Genomic DNA, 20,552 nt, shown 5'->3' on the forward strand with positions numbered 1-20,552 from the left:
AAGGTCTGGACTGGGCAAGTGGACAGTCTTGAATTCAAGCCCTTGCCTTGTGAGATGGTGGATAATTTCTCTGTTTTAATCAGCCTTGTTTTGTTCCATCTGAAAAATAGGAGTAATATCTCCTATTCTACAATAGACTTATAAAGCTTAATCAATTCATAAAAACCTCTTTAGTCAGGTGAGGAGGTACATGCTTTTAATCTCAGCACTTGGGAGACAGAGGTTACAGGATCTTTGTGAATTTGAGGGTAGCCTGATCTACACAGTGAGTTCCAGGCCAGCCAGGTAGTTAAAAACCTGTCTCAAACCCACCACTCCCTACCACAAGAAAAACCCAAAAAAAGTAACAACAACAACAACAGCCCCACTAAACCTTGCTTATAGTCTGTAGCACAGAGCAGGTATTTAGTAAACAATGGCCATCATTGTTAGCTTAGTCTCAACTAAAAGGTTCTAGGTCTTGATTTGTTTTCTCAGATAAAATAATTTCAGCAACATGTTTTTCTGTTCTGGCCATCTGGGTTCATCTTTGTGGCACTATCACTATAGTCTCTGTATCTGGCATAAAAGTTATAGGACAGTGGGGGCAGTCAAGTGGCCCATGACAACAGTAACCACAGAAGGGAGTCACCAGAAGTGCTCTGAACTTATAACATGAAATCTGACATTCATCTTGATTTTCTCTCTTAGAGAATGATTGATCTGCTCCCCCTGCCTCTTTTAAAGATTTAGTGATTTTCCTTTTGTGCCTCAGTATTTTGGCTCCATTTATGGATATGCACCATGTGTGTGCCTGGATCTGGAAGGTCAGAAGAAGATATTGAATCCTTAGAACTGAAGTTATAGGTAAAGGTTGTGAGCCTCTATGTGGGTGCTGAGGTCCTCTGCAGGTCCTCTGCAAGAGCAGTTAAGTGCTCTAAGCAGCTGAGCCCCCTTCTCTATGACTGTTCATGTAGTTCTTACCTGGTATATCCGAGCAGGCATTTTCTCCACAAACAGTCCTTTCTTCTCACCCTTTTTAACCAGCTTGGTTAGAATGGAGAGCCTGTCATTATTAGGCCTGTGGGGCCGTGGAGAGGACTGAGGTGAAATTTCAGGTGAAGATGGAGCTGACCTGTAAGACAAAAATCAAAGATCAAAGTTAAGTGTAGAGGGTTTTTGTTTGTTTTGTTTTTAACTTGCCAGATTTATACACTAAAACTGTAATTAAACATAAACTGCATACTTTTCTGATCCAATATAGTAAAGGCAAATTAATTGAAAATAAGACCATAAAAAAATCTTTCTGGTTATAGTATTATGCTTTGGACAAAAAGTGCATTCAATATATGTATATGTACATACCTCGATTCTAAATTGAAAAAAAAAAACCTCAATTCTGCCTCTGCCATGAATAATTTATATGCCCGTTTCTAAATACAAAGTAACTTCTTGCCAGGGCAGTAGAGTCCAGGGAGCAATAACCAAACAATTTTTTATTTTCTTTTTAGAATTTCTCTTATGCTTAGTTAATTATTTTTAAACATTAAGTATTATATTATGGGGCTGGAGAAATGGCTCAGTGGTTAAGAGCACTGACTGCTCTTCTAGGAGTCCTGAGTTCAATACCCAGCAACCACATGGTGGCTCACAACCATCTGTAATGGGATCCGATGCCCTCTTCTGGTATGTCTGAAGACAGTGACAGTATATTCATATGCATAAAATAAATAAACCTTAAAAAAAAAGCATTATATTTTGAAGATCCTATCAGTACCCACTGAAATCACATGTCAACTTACAGAGAGAGATCCTCAGCCTCCTGCCTTACAACACTCACTCGACTTTTCTTTGGCAACACAGGGGAGTTCTGATCGGATACCCTTTGATAGAAGAGCATGTAGGCATTCCAGTATCTTCGACGAACATCAGTGTATGGGTTTGCTATTTTATAAGATGTTAAGAGAAAAGTTTTGGTAAGTAAAATATTTTTAAAAGTGATTATATATAATAAAGGGCCTCCAGACTCAACAATTTATTTACTAAATTTGCAAAGTGCAAAGCGTAAGTAAAATGTGGGTCTTTTTAGTGTTGCTAGAATACAAGTTAAGGTGCAGCCCCACTGGGTAGAAGGATAGAGGGAAGACTTCTTTATCACACTACATAATGAGGTTTTGAAAGTACAGGTGCTAAAATTGTCTTCTGTAAGTAATCATATCTCTGCATAAGATAAATATGAAAAGAAGAAAATCTATTGTATTTTAATATAAAGAATATAATTTTTAATCTGAAAAAACCTCATATAATAAAAAATAAGGTGAATGGAATATATCTACTTATAAATACTTACTTTGATCATAAACTTTTGGTCTATATTCTCCTCCAAAGCATTCATACTCCAAGGTCTCATCATTTAGGTCAAATTCTTCAATAACAGTGTCATTAAATTTATACCACTTTCCTTTTCCGCACCCCCTAGGACCCAGAAATCAGATAAACATTTTAAGATTTAAAAACAATTATGTTCGCCCCTTGCATTTATCTCTACAGATTATGCACAGATAAAGCAGGTGAGTTTTACTCGAGAGCATCCAGGGAAAACGGAGCAATAGAGGTATAGTGATTTCAGTTTCTAAAACAACTTTTCAAATTACAGAAATAAAAAAGTTATCAATTCAAAATGCAGAACAAAGTATAACATGAATTTCTTTATAACTGGGCATTATGATGCATGCCTATAATCCCAGCACTTGCGAGGCAGAAGCAGAAGTATTGAGAATTCAAGGCCAACGTGAGCTATAAAACCTTATCCACTACCTATCCCCCACCAAAATTTCTCCAGTGATGAGCATGGATGACAGACTTCATCAGGGAAGTACATGAGGGCTTCTGTAAAAAACCCTTACCGTCTGTCCTTAATGAAGGAATAGTAATGGCCAGCATGTGCCTGTCCACTGTGTACAATGACACCAACAAGCTCATAGTTTTCTGTGAGGGCAACTTTTTTCCTTGGGGATCCTCCACCTCCTTGATCCATATTCCTCCCATTTTCACCAACTTCAGAAGATGAATCCTGGCGAGCCATTCCTGCAACTGTGTAAGGCTCCATATTTAGCATCCAAGGAAACTATGTAAAAGTAAAAAGAACACACCAATGTTAAATGGGAATGTACTGGGTAGTACCTTGTAAAGTCAGACAAAGTGAGTCGTGCTTTCCTAGAGAAGGGCTGACTCCTACTCCCATTTATACATGGACAGTCTGTCTGTGTTATAGAGAAAGCATTATATTTCATAACCATGGCTAGGGTGCCTTCCAGAAATAAAGGGCAACATCTGTAGGTCCCCCTGTTGTACTAACAGCAGCTTCTCAAACAAGGGCTGCATACCCCTCATGTGCATCTCAGAGGACAGACAGGGTGTAGAAACAGAAGGAAGGAAGGAGGGGAGGGTCATGGTTGAGAGCCATTTCAGGAAGGGAAAGAAGTTACCCGTATTTGTTCATCGTATTTAATGGATCGTCCACTCTCCCAGTCAAAGCCAAATCTCATCAGGTGAATTACCAACACACTAGGTAAAGACTTAATGCATGTCCTTTTCACTGTTATTCTCTAAGAAAAAGCAAAACCCAAATTAACTCCCTGGAGAAAATTGAAATAATGGATGTAAAAGCTTTTGGTGCCCGCGTAAAACAAATAGCAGCACAATCTACTGGCCACAACAAGCAAGAGGTTAGTAATGACCTCCTACAGGCGCCACAGGAATACTAACACTGTTTCTTGGAAAGGGCAAGTGCGATACCTTCTCTTTACACTTTTCACAGTAGTATGCATTACTTCCTTCTAGAACTTCACCTCTAACAAACTGGTCCAAAGAAATTTCCAAGCTTTGGCAAGACGTAACTCCTAGATTGAGAGCCATGAAAGCTTCCTCACGCTCATATCTGATTAGGAAAAGACAGAAACCCATGAGTGGAGAATCACTTCAACTGTCATGAGACCTGAACTTCAACACACTCTGCAACAGCCAGGAGAATTAGACAAACCTCAGCATAAAAACACACTGACAAAACCATCAATTTCAACTAATACTTTAAGACTACAAAGTAACTATAGAAACTGAAGAAATAAAATTCACTGAATATTTATAGATCCACTAAGAAATAAATCTACAAATCAGTCAACAAACTAACATTATAACTTTCTAAAACATCATTTATAGCTACTTCCCCCTCATGGTGCTGGTATCAAAACCAAGGTCTTGTACATACTAGACATGCTGTTTCACTAATAGTCACTATTTAATGCAGTGGTGACATCTTCACTAACCTGTGAGGACAATCTTTGCAGATCTTCTGATCAGAATAGATGCCCTGGAAAGTATTCTTAAAAATTTGTTCTCGTCCCATTTTCTGTTGGAATGAAAATAAGGTTTTAACTGATAGCCCTAGAATGTACAAGTTGGTTCACATAAAATCTTATTTTAAAAAACTTTCAATTTAGCCACCGTGTCCTTCCCTCAGCCTGTCAGCCTGAGCAGGCCCTAAAGCTGTTTACCATAAGAGACCAAATAACAATAGAACCTGGGAAGCATTGCCAGCCTTGGAGACCTGCAGTCTGCCACAGGAGCTGAGTTGAATAGATTGTCTGCTGAGCTTGTTTGAAACACCTCCAGCCCATGATTAAGGATGTATACCCCTGACCCATGCTGCTGGGCTGAAGTGCCAAAGAAGACTCTTCTTGTGGGAGTGGGGGTCTTCCCCTTTTTATTTGATGGTCAAACAATAAACCTTGAGCCTCGATCAGAGAACTTTGTCCTGGCTTCATCTCTTCCTGCCCTCTTGTCCCTTCTTCCATCCCCAGCCTCTCTTATGGGTGAACCCGGTACGACTGTGACTGCTGGCAACTACAAACCACCAAAGTATAAAGAGTAATATTAGTAGTTTCAGCCAGATTGTATCAGAGCAATGCAGACAAGAGGAGGGAGAGTGAAGGGTCATGAGAGCAGATCATCTCAAGTCGTCCATTATGATTCTGGATCTTTCTGTGCTACATACAAGTTGCAAGGTAGAAGCGTTTTGACAATCTTTGCTTTTGTTCAAAGACAGGTACTATAGGTCTGTAAGTTATTCTAAACAGATGAAGCATAATGATTATGCTTATTGATACAATGTACAGTGGTAACTCTGGGCAAATGTGTTGTTTTACTGAAGGCAGAAATCTTTTGAGTCTAAGTATCAAAACAAATAATAGTCTAGTCCTTTGGACCTTTGCGAGTCAGTCCCTCATTCCCCAGACTGCCTCAGGGTCATCAGTTCACTAAGCACTCTGCAACCAGACTACCTCTAGGAACATTGAAAAACAAACAAACAAAGAAACAAACAAACACACAAACCCAAAAAACAAAAACAAACAAAAAAACCAAACCTCATGCACAAATGGTCATTTATTATGAAATACAGATTAGAAACTGTATTATCTTCTCAGCTTAGGTGAATAAGAAATATTAACTGCAATAATATGCTGATATTCATTTTAAATGCCGAAAGAATGAGCTTGTGAGTCTCAGTCACCAGGAACCTACACTGTTCTCATGGCTGCCGGAGCCAGAGGGCAGCGGAGGCCTTCATTACCTTGAGGTACTCATCCATTTGATCAATGAGGCTAGTGAAGAACTCATATGCGTCCTGCTGCTCTCTCACATAGAGCTCCTTGTTCCACATCTTGAAGATCTACATTGCAAGAATTAAATAGGTGTTTAAAAGGAAAGCAGCATGCTCTGAACAACACATGAAGTCCTGTGAGTATTTCTGAAAAACAAGCTCACTTTTAGGGTGTGACTGCTTTTATTGGAGTGAGAGACTTATACTCAGCCATCGTGCATTTTCTTGGTCCTTCCTAACATAGCAAGTCTGAAGCCAAATGTGGGTTTGGGGTAAGCCCTCAGACTACTCATCAGTGTCATTCTTAAAAGTAACCTCTGCTCTGTGACAAAATGTAGCAATACCCTTTCTTTGGAGGCACTAATGATACTGGCACAGGTTCAGAAAAATGATGATTCACTACTTTAAGATACATTTTCACTACTATTTTAAATTATGTGTATCTATCGATGTCTCTGTGCAGGTGTGTGGACATGCATGCAAAGGTCAGAGGTGTCGGATCACCCTGGAGCTAGAGCTGCAGATGGGTGAAAACTGTCTGCTGTGGGTGCTGGGAACCAAACCTATGCTTCTGCAAAAGCAATACAACTGCTGAGCTAACTCCTTTAGTTCCTTTAAAGAATATTTTAAAGACTTAAATTAGAATCATAAGAAACAGTCAAGGGGCTGTCCAGAGACTGCTGCACCTGGGTATCCATCCCATGTGCAGTCACCAAAGGCAGACACTGATGTGGATGCCAGCAAGTGCATGCTGACAGGAACCTGATATAGCTGTCTCCTTAGAGTTCTGCCAGAGCCTGACATATTCAGAGGCAGATGCTCACAGCTAACCATTGAACTGATCATGGGGTTCCCAATGGAGAAGTTAGTGAGAAGACTGAAGGAACTGAAGGGATTTTTGGTCACATGGAGAGAGCAAAAATACCAACCAGCCTGAGCTCCCAGGGAAAAAACCACCAGCCTGGGAGAACATAGGGAGGGACCCATGGCTCCACCTGTATATGTAGGGGAGGATGGCCTTGTTGGGCATAGGTGGGAGAGGAGGTCCTTGGTCCTGTGAAGGCTGGATGCCCCGGTGTGGGGGAATTCAAGGGTGGGGAGGTGGGAGTGGGTGGATGGGTGGGGGCACATCCTCATAGAATCGGGAGGAGGGGGGATGAGATGGGGGTTTCTGGGTCAGGGGGGAAATGGGGAAGGGAATAACATCTGAAATGTAAATAAAATATCCAATAAAAAAATTAATCTTAAAAAAAAAAAAAGAAAGAAATAGTCAAAACAGATAAGTGGGTCTCCAGGAACTAGAAATGACTCTCTTAACATTCTAATCATTTCAGAAGAACCAATCTGTCGGACATTCAAATCTCCGAGTCTCAGCTGGTAGTGATGAGAGAAAACCAAAGTGGAGCCAAACTCTAAATATTATCTAACATCAAATACAGTTACTGTAATTACCTTCCAGAAATTCTCAGGCACGTAATACTGCAGCTTGCTTTCCATCAAATGCCCAAAGAGAGACTGCACTTGGTAAAACACACTGTCATCTGGATTGTCTGTATCATCATCCACTGAAAGAAGTGACTATGAAGAAAAGCACCATTAAATGAGAAACTTGTAAGTGCTTCACATTAAGTGTGAACATGCGCGCACACGAGCACCCGCTCTGCTGTTTGAGTTGCTAACGAGTGTTAGATGTGCAGACAGCCTTGTAGTTACCTAGCTCTGCCACCTGGGTTAAGGATAACGTATGAAGCTGAGAAGATGAAGACCTCTAGACACATGTGACACAATACTTATGGAATACTCTCAAAATACTGCCTGCTACTCCACAAGTTGTGACTATGTTAATAAGATGTGCTGAAAATAGAGCCAGATGTTCTAAAATATTAAGTACAACTTGATAAAATAGCTTGAGAATTTTGTATGTACAAAAATTACATTTGGTTAAATTACTGATTAAAAGAATAAATTTACAGAAATGTGACTATAACATCTTTACAGATTTCAGAAGCTAATAAAGAATTTTTAACTATAGCTACAAACACAAGGAATAATAATTAAGCATGCCAAACAGGACAGAAGAAAGAACTCACCTCAGGGAGCCCAGGCTGCATATACAGCTGCTGGAAGACGGCATTCATGTAACAAGTAGCACCACCATTCCTCAGCCCCACAAACCCTGAGCTGGATCTGCTATCCACTGGGGGGAGGTACTAGGGAAAAAAGAATAGAAACAGCAGGGAGGAGAATGAGTATTCTACTACAGCATACTTCTACAACAGCCATCTGGGATGACTAAGAAAAAAAAGTAGTAGACTCAGATTTATCCATCCAGCTTGGTATGAACAGCAACAGAATCTATATTCCTCAAGTACCTGTGTTGGGTGCTGTTATGATGATGAAATGCAATCATCTTAAAGTTTCTTGTCTGCTCATAAAATATGTCACACAAAGCACTAGTTCAATCAAGATAAACCTGCAGTCATTCACTTATTCAACAAGTGTTTATTAATGACTTTTCACTTGCCAGGCACTGTGCCAGGGATTAAGAGAGAACAGAAATGTTTCTTCATCTCGCAGAAGCTTATAATGTGGCTGTGTAATGTAAGATTTATGGCATTAATCAAGCAGATACACTATATGCATACTACACACTGATGTAGTTTTCTGAATATTCTGAAATTTATCCTGAGGAATTCTGTAGTGCAACCAGTCAAGCAAGGTAATGTTTTTATACAGTACCTTTTAAAATACCATGTTTTTATACATTATTCTTTTTAATACAAGGTAATGTTCTATTAAACTTTTCCTATAGGTGTACAATTAAAATGACAAGAAAATACCCCATTATTTTTACAAATGTTATCAAACAATGCAGAGCCTAACACATTGCTTTTCTGGGAAGGAATCATGCAGACAGGACATCTTGGCTAGTGTTCAACACACACCTCTGCAGGTAGAAGGACAGTATAATTCTATGTGGAAATGTGAGTCCACTGGGAGCTTGGATTTACCGTAATTGCACAAGTGTATGCATCCATGTAATAAGCAAACAGCTGACAAAAACATGCAGGTCTTTTGAAGTATTACTGGATCTCACATGTTTTTCATGAACATCAATAGTAACTGATGCAGACTGTTTTCTAGGAGCTAATAAATACTGACTTTTTTTGTACTAAAAAGCACAGATTTTTTTTAAGTTATAAAATTTTTTTTTAATCTGATTTTTTTGAGGCAGGGTTTCTTTTTCTGTGTATCCCTGGCTGTCCTGGAACTCACTCTGTAGACCAGGCTGAACTGGAACAAAATATTTTTTTAAATGCTAAAGTATAGCACTTAGAACACACCTCCAGCTCACACTGTATCTCACAGTGCGGAAATAATGCTGCTGGCTCTCTCTCCCACTGTCAGTGCTCTGGCCTGCCTGACAGCTGAGGTACTACTTTCATTTTTCAACTTCACACGTCTAGAACTTTTCTTACTATATGATAAACTCTGAATCTCACTGAATTTATCTGGCTTTGTAATTCCAGTGCCTGGCATTCTGCCAGCATAAACTTACTCAAAAAACAAAAATAAGAATATAAAAAAATCTAATAACAAAAATGGATGGAATGTTACTTTTTATTGAGAGTAACTATTAGTCAGTTTAAAAATGGCTTGTCTCTAACTGAAAGGATATTTCATAATAATACAGTGATTAAGTATGATAAAAAATTTAGTTGATTGTAAGATATAAACATGCCATGCAAAAAAATATTGACTTGGTTGTGGTTAGGATAGTGCAACTTGAGTCTCAAACTCACGTATTACTGGGCTAGAGAAACTCCATGGCACGTAAATGCACTACAAAGCCTGAAAACCTGATTCTAATCCGCAGGTATCACATGGTGGTGGACAGTGAGAGGACCTAACTCCTGCAACGTTTCCTGGCCTCCATCTTGCTCCTCGTCATAGACATACCCTCAAAAGGTAGATATAAGTTAGATATTTAGGCGACCATTCTAAAACCAGGTAAATGAGGGCTGGGGTGATGACTTAGTGGGTAAAGTACCTTCTATGTAACTGTGAAGTCTTCAGTTCGGGTCCCCAGAGCAAGCTGGCTACCTAGTCTGATTAGCTCTGGGTCCAAGTGATGCTTTGCATCAGCCAAACAAAGTGGAGCGTGACAGAGGACGACACCAGGATCTCCAGCCTCTAGCCTCACTTACACAAACACACTCAAGAAAGAATATTAGTAGGTCTAAAAACTTACATCAAACTCTTTGGTGAGAGCAGGGTCTGGCTGATGATGCATTGAAAGTAGTTCTTTTGTAATAATCTGAAGATTTGAAGGTGAGCTGTCAGCTAACATCACAAGAACTTCATAGGCTGCCAACCGGCTGTTTACTGTACTACACCTAAGAACGACAGCACAAGCCATCTTCAAAAATCAACATCGGAAAACAAAATATAAACACTACAATCTCTTAAACAGGTAAGTTAGGCCTATGCCAGAAATCTAGTAATCTATGTGCCCTAGTCACAGGAGGCAAGAAGAGGTTTCAGAACTATTATCTTAGCCTGATAATAAACAGTAAAATCCTCTCCAATAAGAGAAAAGAAGCTGTGAAATAAAAACATATTCCCACAAACTTTTCAGATATGCTGATGGTCAATGATTCTCTAATGACACCAATAGCTTTCTATTCTGTTACAGAAAACTGAATCAAAAACAGATAGCTTTTCAAATCAGTTTTTGAAAGTGACACACACATGGAAAGCAGATTTCCTTTACTGCCTGCCTTTTAATGCAAGCAGTAATTCTGAACTCTAATTAACCTGGCACTGCTGAAGTGATCACAGATTAAAATGGATACACAAAAAAGAGGACATCCAACCTCTGTGTGACACCAGTTGTAAGAGTGCAGGAGGGGGATTGCGGAGGCTCTTGGGTTAGCACTGCACATGCTGCCAAGGACAAGGGCCACAGAGGTGGCACTGTCTTCTAATTCTTTTCTAGATGTATGGATTAAACAGGCTGGACAAGAAATGAACAGGGAGGTACTATAAACAGAGGTGAAAGCAGTTGTTTTGTTACTGTGACAAAGAATACATTTACTTTCAGAAAGACGTTATCTCTTTCGCTTCACGGTTTTGTTGGAATGTCACTGATGAATGAGCACCTTCAGTACACGGGGAGGATGAAACATGTCTGCTTTCCATCCAGGAGTTATACATGAGCTTATTATTTAAATAAGCATAAGGGAAAGGAGTCACCAATGAATTTTTTTTATTACAACTGTTAGAGATACATTGTTTTGTATTTACTGAAAAGTCAAAAATATTAATGTATCTCTGGTGCTTTAATTAAAATCCCAGAGACCTAGTGCTTCAAGACAAGACCAGAGAGGAATGAGATGGGAGCCACATCCCTAAGGACCAGTCAAGAGCTCTAAAAATGCCCTTTCCCTGCCTTCCACTACATTCTGCTAATAAGGGATTTCTCTAAAAGTATTTATACATGATGCTTCATGGGACTCCGTGTAGTTCTTACTATGCCTTGCCTCTGTCACTCATCTCTGAAATTGTAACTCTGTTGTTCAGAAAATTAAGTTTGATTCCAAGCAAGGTAAGTGGCACCTCACTGCTGCCTTTTCTAGGGACAACAGTCTAAATATCACTTGAGCAGGGTCAACAATACTTGCAGATATTTCACATTTATATCTCCAAAGACTAACATAAAGCCTTCCTTCCAAAATTACAACTTTAATAAATTACTAGCAGCTGCAGATATGAGAACATAGTATGATCCAGCAAATGACAAGGTTCTAGACCTTTCTCCTAAAATAATCCTGAAGCCGATACTTGGAGTCTGTTTACATTGGAGATAATTCATTATTTTCCCTTCAGTGCTGGGGACTGGATTCATATCCCACACAGCTAAACACATGCTTTATCACCAAGCTAAAGTCCCTATCCCTACATGGAATTCTTATTACCTTTGTTTCCCTTGGAATTTGTTACTGACCAGATCAGCACAGTTACTTCCTTTCCCACCTTGATGACGAGAGCTGTATCAGGGTACTTTCTCACTGTTTACTATGTGCCAGGCACACTTTAAACAAAGCTCATTTGCATGCATTGGTTTAAGTGGCAGGAAACAGGACAAACTCACAGGATGGAAGGCAAATTCCAAGTTAAGAAAATCTTTTTGGACTACAGTTGTGAATTAAGAGATTTTACCAAAACTGAACACAACGTGCATTTTCCATACTTTGGATGAAAGTCCTGTTGACTGATGGCGGCACTGCCGGCTGGAGAATGACTATTTAGAATAATTCTAGAAGCTCGGAAAAGGAAGTCATCTAACAACGGTTTAATCAGTGATGAACCTGGAACAGAGCAGAATATCACGTTGAAGAGGAACACAGATTTTAACTGGAAGATTCCATCACACTCTCCTATCAGAGCAGCACTGGCACCCAAGGCTACACACAAGCAATGCTTATAGTGCACTTTTTTAGAGCTCTGGATGCTGCACAGATCTGTGGCATGCTGGGATCAGGAAACAAGGTAAGGAGTAGTCTGGTGACAGTCAAGCTTTTACCTCAGAAGCACAATGTCAACACCACTACAAGGCAGAATGGTCTGGGGGAATGATTCGTATCTGGGCATCAGGAAGTACACACAAGGGCTAAAGAAACTTTTTTTTTTTTTATTGGATATTATATTTACATTTCAGATTTTATCCCCTTACCCCATTCTCCCCACCACCCAGGAACCTCCTATGCCATCCCCCTTCTTCTGCTTCTATGAGGATGTGCCCCCACCTACCAAACCAATTCCACCTCCCCACCCTCGAATTCCCCCCCACCCCCGGCCCACTTGGTGTTCAGCCTTCATGGGACCAAGGATCTCCTCATCGACCTATGCCCAACAAGGCCACCCTCCCCTACATATACAGATGGAGTCATGGGTCCCTCCCTATGTGCTCCCAGGCTGGTGGTTTAGACCCTGGAGCGCTCTGGTTGGTTGGTATTGTTGCTCTTCTCATGGGGCCACAAACCCTTTCAACTCCTTCAGTCTTCTCTCTAACTCCTCCATGGGGAACCCCTTGATCAGATCAATGGTTAGCTGTGAGCATCTGCCTCTAAATATGTCAGAATCTGGCAGACCTCTAAGGAGACAGCTATATCAGGCTCTTGTCAGCATGCTCTTCCTGACATCCACATCAGTGTCTACCTTTGGTGACTGCACATGGGATGGATATCCAGGTGGAATGGTCTCCAGACAGCTGGTTAAGAATCACTCTTTTCTATGTATCCTCAATAGCATGAAGACTCTATGGCATTGGTATGGTTGATGCTACAACTGTGGTAGTTACATTTTGGGTTGTTTTTTAATAGAATTTATAGTATTTGGATATGTATATCCAAGTTATAACTGTTCTCCAGGGGAATCTTACATTTCCCCAACACTGAGGAGGTAATGGCTGGGGATTATTTCTCAGATGAGAACCATTCTAATAAGAATGAAGATATATTATAAAATATAACAAACACCAAGAGACAAACCTCTGAATTATAATTTTTACTTGATAGTAAGTTATGTGATAGCTATTTTCAACAATATAAAATTCTCCATGTGATTTAAGGACACAGATAAAAGACACCTGTTTTACTAATCATTAAAGTTTTACTAATCATTAAAATTATAGACAATTTTCTACTCCTAAAAGGTCAATTTTTTATGGAACATTCAGCAATTATCATATTATCATAATTATACACAATGCTATGGTAGTAACTGAGAACTGAGGTACTCTTTCGCATACAATAAAATGAAACAATAATTACCAAGCATTTCCTTTTCTGCCCCACAGAGTGACAGCAGGGTCTTAATGAGCCGCAAATGTCCTGCCAATAGGATATTGTCTGCTTCACTGGTTTCACACTCTGCTGTTCGATTAGGTTCAAAGTTATCCAGCCATGTAATCTCATCTTCAAGCATGGTAGCTGGGCTGATTCTTAACTGCTCCATTTCTGAAGCTGAGAAGGGGATAAAGGTAAGGAGGTAGAAATCTATTACAAAGACAGGTTTCTGTTCATGAAATCAAAGTCCTGGACTAAAGATATCAGGCTAAGGTCCTAATCTTTCACTTCACAGATCTCACAAACCTTGGCATTAAGAACCTTCTGGCTGCACACCCTGATAAGGCCATCTCCTGCATCAACTAAACACCTGACTGCCTCCTCTGTGCAGGCCACCATGCTAACGGAGATGATCACTGCTCTAACAAAGCACCTGGCTTAGCAAACAAGACTTCCCAAGGGAGGGGAGGAATGGAGAGTAATGAGAACTACGGCTTTCCATAGTGCTTCCTAAACACAGAGGCCGATCTATAAAAGGTAAGATCAGGCATCATAAGTTCTCGTCTTCAAACCATGAACCAAACACCAGATACTTTCTCTTACCCTACCAAACAAGAACTGACAGTCAGATTCTACACTGGAAGCATGGCTCAAAGAATCTGTTAGTCTAGGCAATTATGTGGACACGGTTTCATTTGTCTCTACCTTATACTTGAGTCAAGACATATAGTCTAACTAGGTTATTTACTCCAGTCTCCAAGAAGCTCACTGCATTGCTTAGAGGTGGAGTCCTGATCTGAAGGCCCAGAAAACTCCTGCCTGGAGAGCTGTTGCTTAGGCCTAACAGTCACCAGACAATAGGGCTTTGTGCCCATTTGCAAGAAAGGTTTTTGCATGAAAGTTCTTTTAGAATGAGGTGCTGAGAAAAGGTTGCTTCTTTTATGAAGCCATTCTGTTCCTTTTCTAGAGTACAGAGGACAGCCACATGCCATCTCTTTTAGACCTCCAGCCTCTATGAATCCCCCAAGGGGCTGTCCAACATGTACATTCACAGTTCATGTTCATTTTCACCTGGCTTTCATGTTCTATTCCAATTAATATTCCTGTTGATTCTGAATTTTATTTCCTATAATCTGAAGTGAATTTGAGGGTAAGGAGTAGGGAATATACTGAACACTTGGTCTGAACAACTAATATTTACATGGGAAATTTGTATTATTTATAATATATTTGCATTATTTGAAAGTACAGATGAGTAAAATCTCCATATTCTAAAAGGCCACTTCTACCACTGCTAGTTCACTCACTGCCTGACCCCCATCACTATCAACGTCCCAACAGATTCCAGCTGCCATTAATAATATTAATTATTATTAAATATATCAAATATATTAATTATTAACACATTGAATATATTAAATATATAAACATATATTATATGTAAATATAAATTATTATTATTAAATATTAATGTCAGAATAGGGGCTGGAGAGGTGCTCAGTGCTACATGCACTGGTTGCTCCTTCAGAGGACCTGAGTTCAGTTTTCACTGCTCATGGCAGGTGGCTTAGAACTGGCAGTAACTCCATTAATACCTTCTTCTGGCCTCTGCAGGCATCCAGGCACACGTGCATGCATTCATACAAAACATACACATACCATAAAGTAAAAATAAACCTTAAAAAACATGGTAAAATAAACTTTGCTGGAGACTCAGATCCTCCATGTCACTGAGACTTGTGAATTCTAAAGTTAACAGTCTTCCCTGTACCCAACCGGGTATGGAACAGACGCAGTGCACATGGATGTACATGCCATTTCCAAGAAAACAAAACCCAGCGTCAAAATGAATGCACTCCCACTTCCTGACAGGTACATCAGGTATAGTCTGTCATTTTCATTCCCCCTACCCCAAATCAAAGGGAGACTTTACTTACTTGTCAGATCATCTAATAACTGGCACCGCAAATCAAAATACTCCATACATTGAGACAGCAATCTAAGAACCAGATAGATTTCAGTTATTAAAAACGGGCTGGTTTTAAAAGATAAGCTCACAAAGCAGCTGAGCGAGGTAATTTTCCTAGACACACAATTACTTACACTAAATACCAATTTTAGCATAAAGGAAATTAATAATTTTAATAAACTGTAGTCTAGGAACAATGGTATTGAGAGAAGAAAATTTACCAGTGTATCATGTTTTAAACTAACATAGACACCGATTTGCATTTGTTCACTCAAATGTGAACTAATATCTACCAATTAGCAGTCAAATGCATGAGTTGCTGGACTGTCACAGTAGACAGGCGCACAGATCCTAGAATAGGATTGCATTACAGTGGGCAGGAGCACAGGTGATAGGATAAGACTGGTTTCAATCTTGGCTCTATTACTTATAGCTGGTGCCCATGGACGCCGCATTTCTCTCAGTCTTGTAATTTCTAAGTGCTTAGTATAGTCTTATTATAGAATAAAAATGCATGAATAGATAGACATAAATGAATCAAGTAGGTGTAACGAACCAAGATTTTTAGGTTATTTCAAATTACAGATAATAAAATATCCAAACTCAGACCTTTCTGAGGGTAAAACACACACACACACACACACACACACACACACACACACACACCTTGGTAAACTGTGCAGCACAGCTGGCTATGGTAATTGCTAATTATATACCAAATTAAGACTTTTTTTTTTGGTTTTTTGAGACAGGGTTTCTCTGTGTAGCCTTGGCTGTCCTGGAACTCACTCTGTAGACCAGGCTGGCCTCGAACTCAGAAATCCACCTGCCTTTGCCTCCCAAGTGCTGGGATTAAAGGCGTGCGCCACCACCGCCCGGCAAATTAAGACATTTTAAAAATGTTGTGAATTTCAAATTTCAATAGCATCAAGAATAATAAAATATTTGAGATTCACCTTAGTCAAAGAGGTTAAGTCTTATACAGTAAAGCAGTACACACTGCTGGGAAAAATTAAACATAATGAGACAGCTCATGCTTATGGATTAGAATACAAAGTTTTAAGATACCCAAACTAACAGAATCACCTACAGACTCCATAAAATATCTGAGCTGAGAAGTGACATGCAAGAGGACAGAAGTGTGATGTGGACCAAGGAACCAGGCTCAAATAACCTCTGGATGTTGCCAAATAGGAAGAGTAGTGTGGAAGTGAGGATTGGTGGGGAGGGAAGCCTGGTGGGGTTTAACTCTCTGATCCTGCATGAGGAAAAACAGAAGGTGAGGAAAAGAGACACTTTCTTGTCTCAAGAACCCATATGGACTTAACAGGAGTAGCACAGAGACCCACTCCCCTCTGTCTTTAGGACATACCTCTGATTGACTCCTCTCATGACACTGGTTGGGGACCATAGAGGCAGCTGAGCCGTGAGAATGACACCTAAGAGGAACTGATTTGGCTTCTGCACTTCTGGATGTGCCGAAGTGTCTGTCTGACTAAGAGTGTACAGCTGATCGCAGGCAACCCGGCGGATCTGAAATGTGATCAGTGGTAAATGACAGATGCCATCAACACTGCAGACTACTTCAAAGTGAAACCCTGGAAATCCACACCATTTACTTGTTCAAGTGACTGAAATATGTTAAAAAGATGTGACGATTCTAACTTTGAGTGGTAAAGATTCTGCAGAGTAAATGGACTAATTAAAAATTAAAGTGGTTTGGAAACTAATTTCCCAAATTACTCTACTATTTTACTTGAGCTAACAGGTTTATAACTCAATGAAAATAAACCCCATTTTCAAATATTTAAAAAGTTTATTTTCATTGTCACTTATGAAAGAATTAAAACCTAACAAAAGTTCATGGTTTGAAGGTGATCTCTCCAGACTCTGACCAACATGCTGAAGCCTACGTCTGCTGCTTTTAACAGATGCTTAACACTGAAGGCTGCTCTTTGGTTGTTATCAGCAAAACTCAAACATCAATCAGTTCTAACACCAGTGCTGAAACTTTAGTTGGAATGTGGAAGGAGAAAGAGAAGGCAGAGAGTGGAGTCTGAATGGTCTCTTTTCCTTCAGGGTGGTGGTCTGTAGCCATTCCTTCTGGACTCTCTGCAATGTGTAGGCTTTTATGAAAACTCATAACAACAAGACCAAAAGGTCTTTTGCTAAGAAATAGAAATCCTTACCTCAGCACTTGGTGATCCGAGCAGAATATCAATGATAAAGTCAGCAACACATGGCAAGCTGTAGAAGGACGCTACGAAAAACAAGGAGAATGGAAGGTGGAAGGAAGAATCAAGTGATGCACTTACAGAATGACAATATTCCTAGGTAACTTCTTAAGACCAAATTTAAGCAGAAAAATTTCCCCTTTCTACATAAAGGCAAACCCCAGGATTGCCGACAATGGTTTCTGTGACTGTCCACTAGTCCCTGGGAACTGAATGTGCCTCATGGCACATCACAACGCCACTACCCTGTGTGTATCAATTACAGAATAAGGAAGTCTTCTCTCTATAAACTACTAACTATAAAACACACCTTAAACTAAGTTCATACATGATGAGATAAAAACTTGGAGAAGTTGTATTTTCTCAACTTGAAAATGTCTCAAAAAATTTCAGAAAAATTAAATTATGAGTATGGTATAGGTTTAAAAGCTATTTCATAATGATTTATACTTCCCATATAAAAATCTTCAAATTCATTTATTCTCAGAAAATTTCTCCAGTTATTACTTTAATTAATTATAAGTTATAAATATAAATATCTAATTTCTATGTTTATCTTGATTTTCACTTCTGACTTACACAATTAGTTTGGATGTTCTAGAAAACACACCATGCCCATCAAGCCTTTATCTGTGGTAGTCTGAAATAAGTCATTACAGCTAAGACTAGACAATGCCTACAATTCCCAGAACTAAAGTTACTTTGCTTCTGACTATTTCCTGAGAGCTTCCTGCATATTACAAAGTGTTTGGGGGCTGGAGATTCAGCAGGGAATGCAATGAACAAGTCTCTGGTGCTCACAGTGTAGTTGGAGGAGAGGGGATGATGGCAATACCATGAAAAATGAGTGTATTGTATTGACAATTATAAAAACAAATGATGTTGAAAAAGTAAGGGAAGGGTTTGGGTTGTGTGAGGGCAGGGGGAAAAATTAGGCTTCTGGGAAGATGGTCAAGGAATGTCTAACCAGGGTGTTCTGTGTGTAAAGACTTGCAGGTAAGGAAAGAGCATTAAGAGAAAGAGGGACCAGCCAGTGTAAAGGACCTGTGGCAGGAACATATCTTGTGTATTGAGGAAATAGCAAACAAGTCAGCAAGTGAGGGATAAACTAGAAGATGGGAGAAACAGAGTCCCTGTTATATTGGCCTGTGTTGGGTTTAGGGACTCAGTAAAGAGTTAGCTTTACTGTGGTTAAGCAGAGAAGCCTGGGAGTTCTGAAGAAGGAGCATGTCTGAGGAGTCAACTATAAGAGCAGGAGTAGGGGGAGAAATTAGCCAGCATTGATTGGTACAATCCAATTAAGAGCTAGCGGCTGGCTGTGTGGAAGCACTAACCACGCACGACAGGGGTACAAACAGGTAGAATCCAGAATCTGAAGGAGGTTACGCTGACATAACATTTACTCCAAGGTTCTTAGGCAGAGTATGCAGGAAGCTGGAACTGCTCTGTTCATAAATTGGTAGAACTTCTGAGTGATATGAGCAAGATCAAAGTTATTCTGGATAGGTTAGGTTTGAGATATCTCAAGTAGAATGATGAGGAGAATGACCCAGACCACAGATTCAAACTAACATGGAGGGTAACAGTGTCTAGTGGATTTGAGGCTGGATAGGGTCATAAGAAAAAGAGACAACAGAGCAAAGATATTGAGGTACTAAGGCCTAGCATCTCCACCCACTAGAAGTCATTAACAAAGGTTATAGAACCAGACCTAGGAATATATTATAAACTAGTAAGCTGGGTGCTAATTCCTTAGTTACAATTATTTCCAATAGAGCAGACATGGCACCCTACAGCACCGGATGTAGAATTGTATGTGTGGACACAAAAGGCTCAGAGAACACTCAAACATCCTGCAGAATTAACCACTCTAGCACTGCTGCCACCTGCTCTACATCCTTACTTTCTCTAGCCCTTCTCCCATCAAAAGAAGCTTTTTATAAAGTAATGCCAATTCTTTACAGGAACCTGGCTTTTCTCTGAAAGAAATGAATTACTAATAAGCCTCCTCCTACCCAGTTGCTGACTCCGAAGCTGCAGGCAGGTAACAAGAAGAGACCAAGCCTCTCCAGCAATCAGGGCATCTTTGGTGGACACAGACTGCTGCCGGACACAGATCCCAGCATGCAGGGCTGCTGGCTCTCCTTCACTGCTAGAGCTGCAATTGCTTCCTGAAAGCAGGGAACACAAGTTTAGTATGGCTCCTAGGAACTTGCAGTATTTTCATGTAAGAACCACAGTCCCTGTGCAATATTCATACTGGAAGAAAGCACTGCTGGGGAGCAGGGGTTGGAATCTCCCTACTCGATGCATACCAGCTGTTTTGTCCCAAACACATTTGCAGGGATTCAAAATGTTTTCACATGACAAAACTGCTTTCAGGTGGGAGAATGTCTTGTATCTTATAAGATGATCTCGATGGACTACATGGACACAAGAATCCTAAAAATATAACAACATTTCTACATATTCTGTCATAATCAAAACTATTATTAAGCTGGGTATGACAGCACACACCTTCAATCCCAGCAATGGAGAAGCAGGGTAGACAGATCTCTTTGAATTTGAGGTGACCCTAGTCTATATAGCAAGCACCTGGCCAGCCAAGGCTATGGTGAGACCACTACCTCAAAAAACCCAAACTAAGTCAAATTAGAAAAACCTTTTACTATCGATGTATTTATAAACATATAGAGCAGGAAAAACTAACAAAGCTAAGAAATACAGCTACATGAAAAGGCCGAACAAAAATAAGTGGGCAGGGCCTACAAGGGTGGCTCAGTTGGTAAGATGCTTAGTATGCTAATTATAAGAACCTGCAGTACCCAGAACTCATGGGCACAGCTGGGCATAGTAACCTA

The 20,552-nt window shown here is 39.9% G+C and overlaps 1 protein-coding gene across 1 annotated transcript in view; it reads right to left on the reverse strand.

The window, feature by feature from the left end:
* The window catches only part of Usp24 (ubiquitin specific peptidase 24), a 129,329-nt gene that overhangs the window by 29,846 nt on the left and 78,931 nt on the right, over positions 1-20,552 (reverse strand). The window contains exons 36-52 of the mRNA XM_034502115.2: positions 19,707-19,862; positions 17,647-17,717; positions 16,830-16,990; positions 15,426-15,487; positions 13,474-13,665; positions 11,892-12,009; positions 9,891-10,035; positions 7,729-7,848; positions 7,091-7,216; positions 5,609-5,707; positions 4,305-4,387; positions 3,778-3,919; positions 3,468-3,587; positions 2,886-3,106; positions 2,330-2,454; positions 1,782-1,923; positions 964-1,114 (exon numbers count right to left, since the gene is read on the reverse strand). Of these exons, the coding sequence (XP_034358006.1) occupies positions 964-1,114; positions 1,782-1,923; positions 2,330-2,454; positions 2,886-3,106; positions 3,468-3,587; positions 3,778-3,919; positions 4,305-4,387; positions 5,609-5,707; positions 7,091-7,216; positions 7,729-7,848; positions 9,891-10,035; positions 11,892-12,009; positions 13,474-13,665; positions 15,426-15,487; positions 16,830-16,990; positions 17,647-17,717; positions 19,707-19,862 (2,234 nt within the window). The remainder of the gene's footprint in view (positions 1-963; positions 1,115-1,781; positions 1,924-2,329; positions 2,455-2,885; positions 3,107-3,467; positions 3,588-3,777; positions 3,920-4,304; positions 4,388-5,608; positions 5,708-7,090; positions 7,217-7,728; positions 7,849-9,890; positions 10,036-11,891; positions 12,010-13,473; positions 13,666-15,425; positions 15,488-16,829; positions 16,991-17,646; positions 17,718-19,706; positions 19,863-20,552) is intronic.

This window comes from Arvicanthis niloticus, chromosome 5 (genome assembly GCF_011762505.2).
Source record: "Arvicanthis niloticus isolate mArvNil1 chromosome 5, mArvNil1.pat.X, whole genome shotgun sequence".
NCBI classification, from domain to species: domain Eukaryota; kingdom Metazoa; phylum Chordata; class Mammalia; order Rodentia; family Muridae; genus Arvicanthis; species Arvicanthis niloticus.